Source organism: Elephantulus edwardii, unplaced genomic scaffold, assembly GCF_000299155.1.
Source record: "Elephantulus edwardii isolate Elephantulus edwardi_28Jun2011 unplaced genomic scaffold, EleEdw1.0 scaffold00225, whole genome shotgun sequence".
NCBI classification, from domain to species: Eukaryota; Metazoa; Chordata; class Mammalia; order Macroscelidea; family Macroscelididae; genus Elephantulus; species Elephantulus edwardii.
Genome location: NW_006399975.1, coordinates 3320403 through 3338486, shown reverse-complemented (window position 1 = coordinate 3338486; position 18084 = coordinate 3320403). Strand labels below are relative to the sequence as shown.

At 36.2% G+C, this 18084-nt stretch overlaps 1 protein-coding gene across 1 annotated transcript in view; it reads right to left on the bottom strand.

Moving 5' to 3' along the window:
• The window catches only part of UNC13C (unc-13 homolog C (C. elegans)), a 912374-nt gene that overhangs the window by 594237 nt on the left and 300053 nt on the right, over positions 1-18084 (bottom strand). The window contains exons 4-6 of the mRNA XM_006898243.1: positions 7603-7681; positions 6600-6605; positions 5300-5371 (exon numbers count right to left, since the gene is read on the bottom strand). Coding sequence (XP_006898305.1) covers positions 5300-5371; positions 6600-6605; positions 7603-7681 — 157 coding nt within the window. The remainder of the gene's footprint in view (positions 1-5299; positions 5372-6599; positions 6606-7602; positions 7682-18084) is intronic.

Sequence of the window (18084 nt, the reverse complement as noted above, 5' to 3'; positions counted from 1 at the left end):
GAGTTTTTCTTTTACTTTTCAAAGAGAGGAGTGAACTGGGGGGCGGGGGGAGTGGGTAGGGGAGGGCTGGGCGGGGAGAGAAGTGCAGCAATGAATGAATGGAAATCCAAAATCTCTGTAAACGTTCATTAAAATTATTAAAGTAAAATAAAAATTACAGAAAAAAAGGAAAAATAAGTGACCAATTGTTGATGCCCCAGTGGGATTTCAGAGGAAGGAACTCTCCAGAAAGCAGATGGCTCATATTTCTCCTGTGGAGCAGTTGGTGGGTTTGAACTGCATACCTTAGCATTGGCAGCACAATTCCTTACCACTAAGCAACCAGCACAGAATGGAGTGTTCTAACTGGTCTAATACACTATGGACCTGTAAGCTAAAAATAAATACATAAATAAACCCTAACATTCCTAGGATTCACATCAAATATCTACCAACAATACATGTTCCTGTTTTTGTTGTTGTTGTCGTGTACCATCAAGTCAGAACTGACCTATAGCTGATCCTCCAGCAAATTTTCAGAAGCAGTTAATCGCATGAGAGCAGACTGCCTATTCTTTTCCCACCAAACAGCTGATGGATTTGAACCAGCTTTGGGATGCCAGCACAGCTTCTTACCACTAGGCCACCATTAAAGGCCCCTGTGTAACCCACAAAATTAAAACAAGAAATAGAACAATAGACAAGAGTTAAGACCCTTAAACGAAGAAACAATTATTTAGAAAAAGAAAAGTTTAGTTAACCATAAATTACAGGTTTTGGTTTTTTAAAAATTTAAACCAGACATAAAATGTAAGAATCTTTCTCATGGGTATATGCTCCAATGATTGTAAAGGTCATGTTGTAAGTTCATTATTCATAATAAATCAGTCCCTGGGAAAAATGGTATAAATGCACCAGGAAGTTGTACTTCTTTGGATTTGGATTTATTTATGCCATAGTGCTCACAGCCAATTTCTCATATGTCTAATAAATCTCAATAAATTACTCTTTTATTGCAAAAAGCTGTGATGAAATTATAGTACTCTCAGATACAATGAACAGAGTCCACAGCACATTAAAAGACAAAAAACACAAAAAATTAAACCTCATTACAGGCTGTACCTGAGGTCAATGAAATAAAATTCTCCAGGACTAGATTAAGATATTGGTATATCTTAAAGCTCCCACAGGAGATATTAATGAGCAAAATTTAAGAATCTCTAATTTAGATAAGATATTAATGAGCCAAATATAAGAATCTCTAACTTAGATAAGTTAGGGACTCTAAAATAAGAATCCCTTATAAGGAAGATTTGAAGCATTTAATGAAAAAAAAAAAGAGCAAAGATTATAACCTTCAATAAGAATTATAGCTCAACATCAAAAGAAAAAATAATCCACAAAATTGGACCAGTAATGTAAGATGATAGGAGAAAATATTGAAGATATCAATTATTTCATTTTACTTCACTCTGCAATTAATAACTGTGATAGCAGCATTCCAGGAATCAAAAGAGGAGTTGCATTGAAAAACACTGCTTTCAAGAACTTCTTTAAAGTACCAAGAGTAAGGATGCCAGTTTAAAGGCTAAGATGCACCTAATCTAAGTCATGGTATTTTCAATTGTTTCTACAAATGTATGTGAAAGTTGAACAAGGAATAAGGTAGATCAAAGAATAGATGCATTTTATTTGTGGTGCTGTTAAAGAATATTGAATATACCATGGACTGCTGAAAGAATATACAAATATATCTTGGAAGAAGAAGGTGAGCTCTAGTGGCCTAGTGGCAAGGAGCTAAGCTGCAACCCTGAAGGCACCCTGTGTGAGGCCACCAGCTGTTCCACACAGGAGAACAATGGGCAATCTCCTCCCATTCAATTAAATATCTCTGAAAAGCAGCTGGAAGATTAGCTATGGGTTGATTCCTACTATGGGACACAACAACAACAACAATCTTGGAAGAAGTGCAATCAGGTTTCTCACTGGAGGCACAGCTGGAGAAACTTTGTCTTAATAACTTTGGACATGTTGTCAGGAGGGGTTAGTCCATTACATTTTAAAATATGGAGAGTCAGCAAAGGAGAGGAAGACCCTTAACAAGATAGATTGACATAGTGACTACAACAATGGGGTAAAGCATGACTAGGATTCTGAGTATGATGCAGGGAGCTCTGGTGGCCCAGTGGCAAGAAGCTGTGATGCAACCCTGAAGGCATGTGGTTCAAGGCTACCAGCTGCTCTGAGGGAGAAGGATGGACAATCTCTTTGCATGCAATTAATTGCCTCTGAAAACTCACTGGAAGGTCAGACTCTGTGGTACACAAAAACAACAGCAAGATTGTGAGGGTGTTGTTGGGTAGGGAAAAGTTATGATTTGTTGTTCTTCAGGTCATTGTGAGCCATAGTGGACTTGATAGCACTGAACAACAGTAATTAGATATTTCTATCCTATTTCTATTTCCTCAAAGGATCCATGGGTGAATTTGTAGGCTAAATGTGTTGGTCTCTTAACGAAAAGATTGACAGTTCAAACCTACTGTGTGCTCTAAAGGGAAAAGATCACAGTCTCCTTTTATAAAGATTGACAGCATTAAAAACTGGTGGTGGTCACCAGAATTGAGACTCAACAACAGTGGGTTTAGTTCTTAATTTTATACTTCCTAAAGGAGCCCTCAGGAGCTCTGGTAGCCTGGTGTTATGAAGCTACTCTGCAATCCCATAGGCACTAGGTTTGAATTCTCAGCTTCTCTGTAGGAAAAGGATGGGCAATCTCCTCTTGCGTGATTAACAACTCTGAAAATCCACTTTAAAAGCCTCTGAACACCCACCAGAAGGTCAGCTGGAGGGTCTGAAAAACTCGCTGGAGGGTCAGCTATGAATTAGTTCTGACTGACTCGCAGGCCACAAAAACAAAGGAACCTTGGTGGCACAATGATTTATGCATTTGGACTACTAATCAAAAGGTGTACTGCTTAAATCCTCCAGCCATTCAGCACAAGAAAGATTACAGTCTGGTCCAATTAAGATTTACAGCCTAAAAAAGAAAAAGAAAAAAGATTTACAGCCTCAGAAATCCAATTGAGCATTGTTACAAATTGGAATGGACATGACACACTGAGTTTGTATATTCTAAAAAAGCCCTGGAGAGCTCTGATGTCTTAGATCATGTTGAGTCACGCAGCTAATCCAAAGGCTGTACATCTCTAGCGTTTTGAACCTACCAGGGCATTACTGAGAAAAAAGATGCGCAGTCTCCTTCCATTATAATGCACATGCTCAGAAATCAATGGAGGGTCACTATGAGTTGTAACTGACACAAGGGTAGTGAGTTTGAATTTGAAAGGAACCCTGATGACACTGTAGGTAAAAACATTACGTTGCTAACCAAGAGGTTGGCAGTTTGAATACACTAGCTGTTCTATATGAGGAAGATGAGATAGTTTTATCAAGAAGTATTTGCAAAGATTTATCAAATTTTAGATATCCAATGGGTAATTCTAGTTTGTCCTACAGGGTTGTTTTGAGTCAGATTACTTTGAAGACAGGGGGTGGAAATATCTTCTGGGGAGATCTCATGATGGAGTGATTAAAATGTGTGGCTGTTAAGCGTAGGGTTGGGAGTTCAAATCTAGAAGTCCCTCTACTGGAAAAAGATGTGGCAGTCCTTTCCTATGAAGACTCCCAGACTTGGAAGTCCTCTGAGGCAATTTTGTTTGTACCACAGGGTTTGTATAAGTCAGAATCACTTGAAGGGAGTGGATTTGGTTTTTAGGTATATGTTTTGAAGGATCTCTGGTTGCACAGTGGATAAAACACTTGGCTACTAATTAAAAGCTAGATTGCTTATCGATCAAAGAAACATAATGAGAGCCACAACTCAAATAGTTGTATCCATGTCCATGTTTATTGCTGTATTATTCACAATAGCAAAGAGATGGAAGCAACCCAAGTGCCCATCAATAAATGACTGAATAGAAAAACTATGGTACATCCATACAATGGAATATTAAGCAGCACTGAAAAAACAATGAAATAGCAAAACATTACACAACATGGGGGACCTTAAGGATATTATTCTAAGTGAAATATCTGAGTCACAAAGGGATAAATACTGCATAACACAGCTAGAAAATAGGACAGATTGGGGGGATTGAAGAGGGATTGGGGAAAGAATGGATAGATAATGAACACTGCATTAGAACAGATTAGAAGAAGAATTAGAAGGGAAATATGATTAAGCATTATATGTATGAGAATAATATGGAAGAAGGGGTACATTACAGGGTGAGATAGGGCAGAAGGAGGCAGGGGCAGGGGGAGAAGATGTTCAACAATGAATTAACAATGCCAAATAAAGAAAATTAAAAAAAAAAGATAACAGCAAACTGCTTTTATCCTGCAAGGCTACTAAGAAATCCACAGCAGTAGATTTTGTATCATCTAATCACACTGGTTCATCCATTCAATGAGTATTTTCAGAATAATGTAAATATTCCCATGCGGGGCAGTCTACTAAGCAATAAGGATAAAAACAATAAGGATGAAATAAGAACAGCAAACCGAATACGTGACAGCCAATGCTATCAGTCTAGAAAAGTTTATGCAAATATAAATATAAAAACAGTAAAAGGGTAAGTTCATAAAAATAAAACCAGCAATTCACACTTATTGTTTATCCTACGAATTGATTATTATTCATGAATCCTTAATCTCCATAGTTTTATCACTTTACATATCAAGGAAATCAGAATAAGTTATTTGCCTGCTATAACACTGCTAATCAAGTAGCCTTCATTGTCAACTACACTATACCATGAAAAACATCATTAAACTTTATAAAATCCCAGGGGAAACTCAACCAGTAGAAGAAGCCAGTTGAGGAAAGGCTTATGAAGGAGGTAACTCTTCACCTCCCATTGCTTTGAGGTATATCCCACTAGAGTAACCGTTTATTGGTTTTCCAAATCTTGACAGGAAGAGGCTGTCCATTATTCTAACAAGGAGTGGCTAATGGATTAAAACTGTTGAATCCACAATTAGCAACTTTACAAGACTAGTTTCAGATGCAAAATAACAAGTAAGCTATGTTAGAATGGGAAAATATTTCTAAAAATCAGAAAGTACATGCATACTGGAGCAGAAAATTACTTGGTAGAAAAGAAACTCACACCGTAAAAGAAGTGTCTTTGAGTTCCAGAGTATTAGAAATTATTTAACTCAAATAGTATGATTTTTACCCTGTGATTGTGAAAAATAGTAATTAGTTACTATTGATAGTAAGTAATAATACATAACTAGTAATTAGCATTGCACCTACCAGTTCCTCGTTGTTTAGCGATGTTCTAATCACCATAGCTAGGGAGAGTCCTGATTTCCGGGCAGCCAGGGTCTAAAACAAACAGAATTTTTGTTTGCTGTTTTTTTATGCTGTATTTGCACATGAGAGGCTTGTAGCTCAGAAGAACGATCATTAGAGATCATGTTTCAGTCAATTCAAAGATCATCTCACCTGCCATTTCTAATATCAAGTATATGAGGGATCTTTGATCATCAAACCCACCCCAAACATTTTATAGGTGAGAAAACAGAAGTCTTATAAAGGAAAATGGTCATTTTCAAGGTTCCCAAGAGTGTTTTACAACATCTTCCCCAAACTGTGCATATTATAAGTAATATAATACGAACATATTCCTTCATATATCATACTCATTGATACAGAGTCAGTTTGACCTGTATGAGGATTTGAAACACATTAGTATTGGATGGTTTTGAGAGTGTTCATAGTTCCCTAAATATTCTTCCATATCTAGCAAGGATCTCTTCTTCCAAGTGGACATTTTGAATACTGAGAATTATTTTAATAATTTTTTTTCTTTACTCAGGCTAGTAACTTGGGAAATCTTAACACAAAACCATTTATTTCCTATTCTTGAACTAAAACCATCAGCATCTACTTTTACCTGAAATATATGCAGGATAATAAACTTGGCAATGCTATTGAGAATTTTGAAAAGAAAAATATCTGTATGGTTATAAAAAAAAGTACATGAAAGGTTGAATGGAAAATTAATTTTAAGAGTAAATTTTTACTCAAATCACAAGGAAAAAGGAAAATAGCAGGATCTAGTGGGAATATTAAATGTGTATTTTATTAGGAGCAAGAGGAGGTCTAAGTGGAAAATGTCATCCTAATCATCTTTACTCACATTCGGTCATGAATATACCTCCTCAACTCTACAAAGTCAGACACTCAGAAAATCAAGCATCTATCTAAGTAAGAAAGTCACTCTCTATCCCTTTCTACCTCTTTTCATGTAAACCTACATGAAAGAAAGCCTATTTTCAAGAATTTACCTAAGATTACTTGTCATCACTGACACATATTGTTCATAAAATAATGTCTATATTCTTTTTCAGCATGCCATTTGTGCCTTATATATGTATACTTTGATCTTGCCAAATTGAACTTTATGCTAGATTCTTAAAGAACTCACTTATTATTGTAGATAAGATTTATTTTCATTTCTCCATGTTGCCCTTTTTAATCTCATTTAACAAAAGCAGTGTGCATTTTAGAAATTGGCAAACATTAACTGAACAAATTAAAATTCACTTACCATGGCCTGAAGATTCCAGGAGTTAGAGGAAATAGAATGTAAACAGTTAGATATAGCAAAATTGAAAGAAGAACAAAGCAATGTTAAATAACATAGTGTGTTATAACATGATGTCCATGTGATAATGACAGGAGTCTCAGCTAATTGTACAGACATAGATTCATTCCATGCAATAAAGTGATAGCGCCTTTAGGTGAGTAATGTTAAAAATGTTTGACATAAATAAATTATACACATTATTGCTAGAAAGAAAATTTCTATCTTTAGGAGGGAGGCCATTTTCATGCTATAAACTATTAACTCTGCCTACAAAGAAAGATGAAGACAATTTTGATGATGGCAAAGTAACTATTTAAAAAAAAATACCGATAGATTATTTGTTGTCAAAGTCTAGTACATGCCATTGTTAATCCTTGGATTTCTAGGTGACTCCAGTATATTTTATTATAGGAGAGTTTGAGTTATTCAAGATGATGTTATACCTATAGTTGATAATAATTGTAATGATTTGGGAGCCAAGCTTATCTTTAGAATTGTAAGGTACCTTATTAATTTGGCTAAACTGAATCTTAATAGAAAGAAGAATTGATTAACATCTGCCTGCATTATAAAGTATTAAAGTCTGCTGGGCTAAGGTGAGGAAGGTCAAATCCAGTCTTAAACCTTGTAAATTAAACTAGCGGTCATTCATTACAGGAATACATCAAAGACCAGTTGCAGTAGCTCACTCAGCCTGCTGTGATTCCTTTCTGCTCAATTATAGGGTCATTTTAACTCAATTTGTAATTTCATCTAGTATCAAAAGCTGCCAGACGTGTAGAGTTATTTCTTCCATCTAATAGGTTTTAATGATATAATAAATCTACCATTTAACAGCCTGTGACCTCTGATATATATTATTCCACAAAATATATACAGGCCAGACAGTTATGAGGACAATATAGCACAATAGAGGAAAAATACAACATATGCAATCAAAGGGAATTAAATAGAAGTAACTCACCACATCGCGTACAATAGGCAAGGTTTTTTTCCTGCGGAGATCTGGCATACTGTCAATGCCATAAAGCCCCCTCCCAGACCTGAAAGGGAAAAAAGACAAATTATTTCAGTGGAACCTTATATTTAATGGATAAAGTGACTTGTCGTAAGAGAAAAGCAAGTATTTATAGTTACACAAAAAAAGCCCTTTGCATTACCATTAAATAAATTCTGACTCGCAAAGACCTTATAGGACAGCATACAAATGTCCCATTGGGAAGCAGACTGTACATCTTTCTCCATAGGAGAGACAGTTTCATTTACAACGATGACCTTTTTGTTAATGGACAAGCACTTTAAACACTGTGCTGCCAGGGCTTCTTTATAATATACGGGCTATGGAAAAGTTTAATGAGTCCCATACTTTTCAACTAGCTCACAAATTAACAAAAACCAAGACTTTAAGATCTTGCTTATCATGAGGAAAAGATAAGTTATATCTAATGCTACTTGACTTCTTGAAAATTTCCACAATATTGAAACTTCAAGATAGAAATGTCCTGATTTGACCCACTGTTTTTATGTCATTAGTATACAAAGGGGATACAAAATTGCTGGCTGTACATAATTATGGACCTCCAAGAGGAAACAGATCCAAGCCATTTTTAGAGCATGTTTGGTCTGCCTGCAACTGTAAAAAATTCCCTTTAAAATAAAAAAATAAATAAATCTCATTTTGTGATTGTACCATACAGGTTACATTCCAAAAAGGCATCACAAGGAAACATGGATGATTAAAAACTACTAGTGATGACACTTAAACCAGAAGTTTTATTTCTCTGAATTCATAGACCAATTCATAGGGTTAGAACGATTTTTTTGTACATTGAGGCTTACTGCATTTTTTTCTAATCACAATTAAAAGTAATTTAGTTCAAATATTCATTAGTACTACATTGAGTAAGCAAATCTATAATTGCACAGCATACAGCAGAAAAATGTAATAATTAAAGTGAATGTGATAAATACATATGCATAAAAATGCTAATTAAAATACTTCAGTTTAGTAAATTTAGTATGATCTCTTATTTGAAGGTATGCATGTGCTATATGTTGTTATTGTTGATGATGATTGCCACTGAGTCGAGAATGACTCACAGTGACCCTCTGAACAAAAGAACAGAAGCCTTTCTATAATTATCGTTTCTTAAAGTTCATAGAGTTTCCAGAGGCATGTTCTTTAGGAAGTGGACGCCACTCCCGCCTCATAAACATAGAAAATACCTACAAAGATATTAATCAAATTGATAATCAGTTCCCTCTGTGAAATCCAATTAAGTAAAAGAAAACTCATTATTTTATAAATACTATACTGTTTAATGTTTAACAAATGTTTTATTTTGTTGTGTACTGTTGAGTCAGAATCAAGCTTTAACTGACGCTCCAGGAGGCTTTCAGAGGTAGTAAACTGTGCAAGAGGTAATTGCCCATCTTTCTCCTGGTGGATTTCAACTGTATGCCTTTGGGTTGGAAGAACAGCTCCTGACCACTAGGCTACCAGAGCTCCCTAACATTTTGTTGTTGTTATGTGCCATCTAGTCAACTCCAACTCATAGTGATTCATAGTGACTCTATGTACAATGGCTCTGAACCCTGCTCTATCCTGAGCCAAATTCATTGTCTCTGACACACGTACTCCCATTACTCCAGTCACTGAGTCAATTCTTCTCATCCTGGATCTTCATCTCTTGTGCTGTCACTCTATCTTCCAAGCATGATACTTTCCTTATAATAGGAGGTATGTTTGAGTCAATTGTTGTAGCCACTGTGTTAAGCCATCTCTTTAGGGTCTTCTTATTTTTTTGTTGCCCTCTACTTTGTAATGTATTATATTGTTCTTCAAGAATGGCATAGTCATTGGGAGGTGCACTGTTAAACAGCCTTCTGACCTACCACTGGGTCCTTGGGATTAAGATGGACAATAGACTCCTCCCATGTGATTTAACACCTTGAAAAACTAATATAATCAGTTATGACACAATGGCAAAACGTTTGAGAGTTTTTGCTAAGAGATCCTGAGTAGGTTTAGTTGAAGTCTGCCTTTCTTGCTTCTAAAGAACATTTTATATGATTCTGCCAAGACAGATTTGATCCTTTTTTTTTAACAGCCCATAATATATTAAATATTTTCCATCACCACAAGAATTCAAATTAATCAGTTCTTAGCTTTTCCATTTTAATTGTCCAGGCTTTGCTTGTATTTGAGATGACTAAATATACCCTACCATGGGCGAGGGACACCTTTTAACATACATCAGTTTAAAAGTAGAGTGATACCTCTGCATTTATCACTTTATGAGTTCTTTTGTAGTAGATTTGTCCAATGCAATATGCCATTTGATTACTTTACTGGTCGGAAAACTAGAGTTTCAGAGAAAGAAAGGTGGACCCTCAATAAAATGGATTTACAGTAGTTTCATTGAGTTTGAGCATGGCAGAGATTATAAGCACAGGATAAGTCAAGGTTTCTGTTTTAATAGGCTTGTTATGAGTCATAGTTGACTAAGAGACAGTTCTTTTATGTTTCCAGCTTTCACATTCCAATTACTACTAATTGCCAATGCATCTTAATTGCATACTTGATCAATGTCATACTACAACTATTGATAAAAATCTCCCATCTCATCATTTTTGTAATTAATAGTTAATGTGTTAACTTGAATAATGGTTATATTGACGGTCTTTCTTGTAGGCATAATGATATTACTTTATTCCCACCTCTGGTCTCTGGCTGGACAGCCCTGACATTGGAACAGGGTACAATAGTCAATTGGGTAAGCAGTATTTTTTATTCAATTTTTCCACTGGCACAAAGTAGGGCTCTGTGTTTTTGTTGCCCATCTTAATAAAATGAATTTAATACACATATAAATGATGGAAGACTAATAAACACAAAATAGAACAATAGATCAAATAACAACAAATAGTTCTAATGCTATTCCCTATATGTGTGAGGATAAAGTTCAAATATAATCATTAATATGAAAGCATAAAAATTTTTACTCATACAGGAGTGAGGAAGATGTCAATGATATGTATGTAGATATAACATGTATATACATATTGTACAGTTTATTTGTATGTTAAATGTACAATGATATACAGTTATATGTATAGTTATGTACTTTAGTAAAATATTTTCATTCATTTAGATCATACAATGTAGGAAAAATTTAGACTAAAGATTAAGAAAACTGAAAGATAGGAAAGAATAAAAAGGAGATAAGAAGAAAGTGGGAAGCAGGGGAAGAAAAGACATTTAATAAACTTACCCCTTTTGATTCTATATTTTTGTTGCTGTTGCTGTTGTTGTTGTTATGTGCCGTCAAGTTGCCTGTGACCCATAGCAACCCTATGTATAGCAGCTCTGAACCCTGCTCTTTCTTGAGCCAGTCTCAAGAATTCTAACACACCAACGCCCATTGCCCCAGTCACTGTATCAATTCATCTCATCTGGGCCTTTCTCTCCTATGCTGTCCCTCCACCCTTCCAAACGCAATATCCTTCTCCAAGGACCACTGAATACTTGGGAATAGGACTGTGTGAGTGGGTTTCTAGGAGCTCTCCAGTTATATTTCCTTCAGTTTTAAACTCTAATTCCAATTGTTTTCTACTTTCTCTTCTTTGTGACTAGAATTAATAATAACATACAGAGAACAATAATAATTGTCCTTTAACCACATTTTATGATAATCATACAAACTGGCTTACTCCAAGTATTTTGAAATCTTTTTATTTTTAAATAATGTGGCTTTCATAGACATGCAAAAAACACTTTCAGATAATGTTTGAGTGATTTATAAGCTGCAAAGTATTACATAAATGAGGCATATAGTTTCTTCAAATAATACTGAGGTATTACTTTCCCTTATGTTTCTTTTTCACAAAACTTAAGTCAAATTACCCAGAATTTGGAAACTACCTCATATACTTCAGCACAAACTCAGGAATAACTTATACACATGAATTTGCTTTGGCTTCATAGTTCACCCTACGCTTCCTCATCAGACATCAGAGTAGACACCTAAAGGGCCCAGTCGCATCTGCACAGTGCCGTAAGTCTGAGGGAGGAGGTATGAATCTCAAATTTATCTCTCCAACTTCTGATTCTGTCAAGTCATTGAATATTTTCCACGCTATGCTTGGTGTTTAAAAATCACAACATAATTTAAAAAAAAATTGTTTTAACTCTCTAACCTTTACTTTTAACTTGGATCTACAATCAACATCCATGGCATAAAGTCACTAAACAAAAAGCATGCTATATTGGGAAATCTGCTGTGCAAGACTTCTCCAAAGTGCTAAAGAGCAAGGTTGTAATTTTGAAGACTATGGTGTACCAAGCAAAACTAGAGTAGTTTAAATTGATTTTTATGTGTTTGAAAATTGGACAATAATAAAAATTATCAGAGAATAACTAATGCCTTTGAACAATGGTATTGGAGAAGTTCCATGGACTTCCAAAAGAACAAATCTATCTTGAAGGAAGTGCTCTTTACAAGTGAAGACAGTGAAAATTCATAATATTTGTTTTTCTATGTCATCAACAGGGGTCAAGGTCCCAAGAGGGTTCAGTCCTGGAAAAAAGAAATCATGCTGGGAAAGGTGGAGGATCAGAGAAAGAGAGCAAGATTTTCAGAGGATAGACTGACACAATGACTGTAAGTACGGGTTCAGGCATGACAGACAGGGCAAGATTCCTATCTGTTGTTCACAGGGTTGCTATGTGTTATAGTCAACTCAATATCATATAAGAACAATCATGTATAAGAACCATCATACCTACTTATGAAACAATAATTTCACAAAGAGCCAAAGAAGTGTTCTTTTTCCGATTACTTCCTTAGAGTTGCTATTATTACTATAAGAGGATTATATAAGCACAATAAACATACTTTTATAAGCCTATAGTAATAGATAAGGTAGCTTTTATTACAAACCTGGACCTTAAGAAGCTACCCTGTGGGCCTCAACTTATGAAGAGAGAGGTGTCTGATAAATGTCGCACAAATGCAAAGCATCTCTGTAGTCTTTATTCGGAAGCTATCTAAAACCAGTAACTCTTAAAAATGAGGCTTGAGTTCAGGGAATAGATTATTTCAGGATTTTTAAAAAAATAGACTATTAAGAAAGCCTGGAACATAGGTGCTGCCTGTAGGCAGAAAACTAGTTTACCAGTTACTAATTGCAGAGTCAATCTCGATACATGATGATCACATGTTAGACTGTGCTCCGTGATGTTACAATGGCTGAGCTTTTGGAAATAGATTGCTAAGCCTTTCTTTTGTAGTATCTCAAATACTTAATCAGGTAGAAGCTAAGCACCTCAACTGATTGCAGCCATGGTAATCTTTAGAGGGATAAGATATGGCAGGGTTCAGATCCATCATTCTTAGAGTTGCTGTGAGTCATACTCAACTCAGAGGCACCTAACAATATGTATGCGGTGCTTACTGGGTTCTAGATAGTATTACAATAATCAGAGATAATATTTAAAAACTGTGTGTCATTCTAACCACTTTACCAGTATTACTTGATTCTTAAAAAAAATAACTTGAGATAGAGTTCTTGTCATTATGTGCCATTGAGTTGCTTTCAACTCAGCAACTTTATGTACAACAGCTCTGAACCCTGCTCTATATTCAGCAAATTTCACTGTCTTTGACACACTTACTTCCCCTGTCCCTCCATTATGCCAGTCACTGAGTCAATCCATCTGATCCAGGGTTTTCTCCTCTTATGCTGTCCCTCCACTCTTCCAAGCATGATGTGCTTTTCCAAGGTTGGGACCCTCTTGGTAAAATGCACAAAGTAAGTCAGATGAAGCTTTAAAATTCTTGCCTCTAAGGAACAGCCTGGTTTCACTCTGACTAGGACAGACGTGTTTGTTCTCTTAGTAGTCCACAGTATATTCAATACTTTTCTAAAGCACCATAACTCATCATTGCTCTTCAGTACTATGGAGAGGCTGCTTACAGCAGATTTTCCCAATGCAATTCATCTTTTGATTTCCTGACTACTGGTACCAAGAATGTTGATTGCAGAACCAAGCAAGTTGCTATTCTCAACAATCTCAATCTCTTCTCCATCCATCATGATACTATTAACTGGCCCAGTGGTGAGAATCTGTATTCTTGATGTTGAGGTTCAATTCATATTTAAGGCTGTAGTCCTTGACCTTCTGCAGCAAATCCCTCAGGTCCTCCTCAGTTTCAGCAGCAAAGTTGTGTCATCTCTATTACACAGACTGGTGATGAGTCTTCCTCCAATCCTGATGCTACATTCTTCTTCATAGAGCCCAGCCTCCCAGATGATATGTTCCTTACATAGATTGAAAAGATATAGAGAGAGGATGCGTCCCTGATGTATACCTTTCCTGATTTTGAAAAACATGTATTTCCTTGCTCTGTTCTGATGACTGCCTCCTGATCTAAGTATAGGTTTCACATATGCACAGTCAACTGTTGTATGATTCCTATTTTTCTCAAGAACTTGAGATATAGGTATCAATACTTCCTTTGTTTATGAAGGAGGAAATGGACATAAATTATTGATCAGTATCATCCCAAAGTTATTATCTAAGTCAGAGATAGCAGAGGCAGGATGATTCAACTGTTTTATATCTACAGCAATATATGGCCTGGACCCTTCAGTTAATTTCACTTTATATTTAAGGAAACATTTTCCATTTAAGAAGTCAAACAACTCATCCAGGTCTGGATCATAGAGCCAGGATATGATAGAGTTAGATTTTAACTGGAGTATTGAAAAAAAAATTCTGTTCTTAGTATCCAGTAGTTGTTATACCAGCAGAAGATTAGCAGCATGGCGCTATAAGCCTTGTCCAAGTTTATCGAACAATGGCAGCTATTATTTCTCAATGTATTTAAAATGGCATTTAACTTGCAAGCAGGAAAGAAGCACTGTATCAGAGCACTACATTAGATGACTTGTGGTGGAAGAATCCTTCACCAATGGCCCTGCTTGTCTTTCGGATTTCCCTTCATGAAAAAGAAGCATTTCCTATTCCAGATTGGAAGTTAAAATGTGCTTAAAGAACAAGAAAGAGACACATGGAAACCAGGAAACTCAACAGTACCATAATATTGACAAAATGAACATAATTTTATAAATTAAATGAGATATATTCTAATTCAGTATTGTTTCATCACACTAGTTTAATAGTTTTAGTGTCTTATCCCTTACTTATCTTATAAACCTATTTTGCTGAGTTTAGTAAAATCTGAGATATAAAAGTGTATGAAATATATAACCTGACAGAAACTGGTTAATTATCTGACATAAAACAAATACAATAAGAATATCTCAATGATATTTCCTATAATATTTTCTATAAGATACTGAAATATTTATTTTAAAATATACATATTTCTAGACTGCTCCAAAGTGCTGAAAAGTAACAATGTCAGCCTAGAGACTAAGGGGTGACTGATTCAGGCCATGGTCTTCACAATCACTTGTTATGCTTCAGAGAGCTGGACAATGACTAAGGATGATAGAAGAATCAGTGTCTTCAATTTGTGGTGCTGGAGACGAGCCTAGAACTTACCATGGACTACCAAGGAAACACATAGTTTTGTGTTTGAGAGTGTGAAACCAAGTATCTCTCTTTGGAAGCTAGGATTTTGAAGCTCTGTCTCACATACTTTGGGCACATGGCCAGGAGGGACCGATCCTTGGAGAAACACAATGTGCTTGGAAGGGTGGAGGGACAGCATAGGAGAGGAAGATCCTGGATGAGATGGCTTGATACAGTGACTGGGGCAATGAGGGTTGATGTGTCGGTATTAGTGAGACTGGCTCAGAGCAGGGCAGGATTCAGAGATACTTTGCACAGGGTTGTTATGGTTCACAGGTGACTTGATGACACGTAACAACACACTTTTTTATTGGTTTGCATACAATTAATTTATATTGTTCCAATAATGTACATTGTGTTTCATAAAATCATTAACATACATTGTGCGTGAACTACTGATCTATGCCTATCATGACCCTGTCTTTTTAAATCCTTATTGAATTTTTACTATTTCTTCACACATACATACACACAAACACACACTCATCCACCCACTAAACTCTGTTAATCTAGCAGTTAAGTATATAAAACAGAGCTTCAAAATCCTAGCCTCCAAGTAGAAACTTGGTTTCACCCTCTCTAAAACAGATCTATTTGTTTTCTTGGCAGGCCGTGGTATGTTCAAGATTCTTCTCCAGCACCATAACTCAAAGGCATCAATTCTTTTTCTATCATCCTTAGTAATTATCTAGCTCTCTGATTCATATAAAGTGATTGCAAATACCATGGACTAGATGAAGGACACTTTGCATTATATAAAATCCTTTGCCTCTCCCATTCCCTAACCTATTTGCCTAAAAAAACCCCAGAATCAAGAGTAAAGTCTGTGAGTCTTGTAACAAACATCAGACCCATAGATTCGTGGTGTAGAAGTATGTGTGGTGGCATGTCTGACCAAGCAAGCTTTTTGTTTGGTGCTATGGATATTACTGGTTGGGACAATTCCCCTTTATGAAGCAGATGAAAGTCAGACTTTGCCTCCCTCATGTTGTACATGTTCCTTTTACAGTAGTATTTTATGAAGTCATCATTCATTAGTGCTGTACAGGTATCCCACTGTGTGAATGTACCAGAGCTTATCAATCTATTCATTTGTTGATGGGCATTTGGGCTGTTTCCATCTTCTTGCTATTCTTAGCAGTGAGTAACACTTTATTTGTGTCTCAATTTTTACTTCCTTTTGGTATATCCCCATTTGGGTCATATGGGATTTGTGTGTTCCACTCTTTGAGGAAATGCCAAATTATTTCCAGAATGGTTTTACAATCCCACCAGCAGTACATGACAGTTCTAATATCTCCATATCTCCTAAGCATTTATTGCCTTTCCTCATAGTTATTATGAACCCTCGAATCACCTATAACTCATAGCAACCCTATGAACAATAGCTCTGAACTCTGTTCTATCTTGAGGCATTCTCACTGCCTCTGACACATCTGCATCCATCGTCACAGTCACTGTGACTGTCCATCTTATCTGGGATCGTCCTCTCCTATGCTGTCCCTCCACCCTTCCAAACATGATGTCCTTTTCCAAGGATTAGTCCCTCCTGGCCACATGCCCAAAGTATGTGAGATGGAATTTTAAAATACTTGCCTTTCAAGCAGCAATCTGGTTTCACTATCTCCAGGACAGACATATTTGTTCTTTTGGCAGTCCATGATATGAGCAGTACACTTATTCAAAACCACAACTTGAAGACAATGATTTTTCTGGATGCACATCAAGTAACTGAGAAGACTATGACTTGGATCAGGCTCACCTTAGTCTCTAGACGGATATAGTTGCTCTTTAGCACTCTATAGAAGTTCCTGACAGTGGACTTTTCCAAAGGAATTAATCTTTTTATTTCCTCCTTGCTCGTGCCAAGAATGATGATTGTGGACCCAAGCAAGACAAAATTGTTAAACAACCTCAATCTCTCTTCCATCTATCACGATGCTGCCATTTGACCTGGTCGTGAAAATGTTTTCTTGATGTTGAGATGCAATCATATTTAAGACTGTAATCTTTGACCTTCCACAGCAAATGCTTCAAGTCCTCCTTGGTTTCAGTGAGCAAAGTTGTATCATGTGCATAACGCAGGTTGTTGATGCCACATTCTTCTTCATAGTGTCCAGCCTCTCAAATGATCTGTTCCATGAATAGTTTGAAAATTTATGGATAAAGGACATATTTCTGACACTTTTTTCTTAATTTTGAAAGATGCAGTGTTTTCTTGCTCTGTTCTGATGACTGCTTCCTGGTCTAAATTTTGCATGAGTATAATCACATATTTAGAATTCCCATTCTTCTCAATGTTAGGCACAATTTATTTAAAAAAATTATTAAAAGTCAAACACTTTTGCATAATCAATAGAACACAAATAGACACTCTTTTGGTACTCTGCTTTCAGTCAAGGTTCATCTGATATTAGCAATGATAGTGTTAGAGATAAGATTACCATTGCCTGATGGATCGAGGCTAAAATCATAGAGTACCAAAGTGACTCTTGTAAATCCAGCTTTTATTTCCTGCAGTTCTTTGTCGATGTACTGTTCCAGTCTTTTTTGGATAATCTTGAGCAAGTTTTTGCTAGAGTATGATATCAGTGATACTGTTGGATAATTTCCATACTATATTGGATGTTGTTGTTGTTGTTGTTATGTGCCGTCGAGTCGTTTCCGACTCATAGCGACCCTATGCACAACAGCCCTAAACTCTGCTCTATCCTGTGCCAACCACACCGCCACTGACACACCCGTCTCGATTACCCCAGTCACCTAATCAATCCATTTCATAGAGGGTCTTCCCCTCCTGCGCTGTCCCTCCACCCTCCCAAGCATGATGTCCCTCTCCAAGGA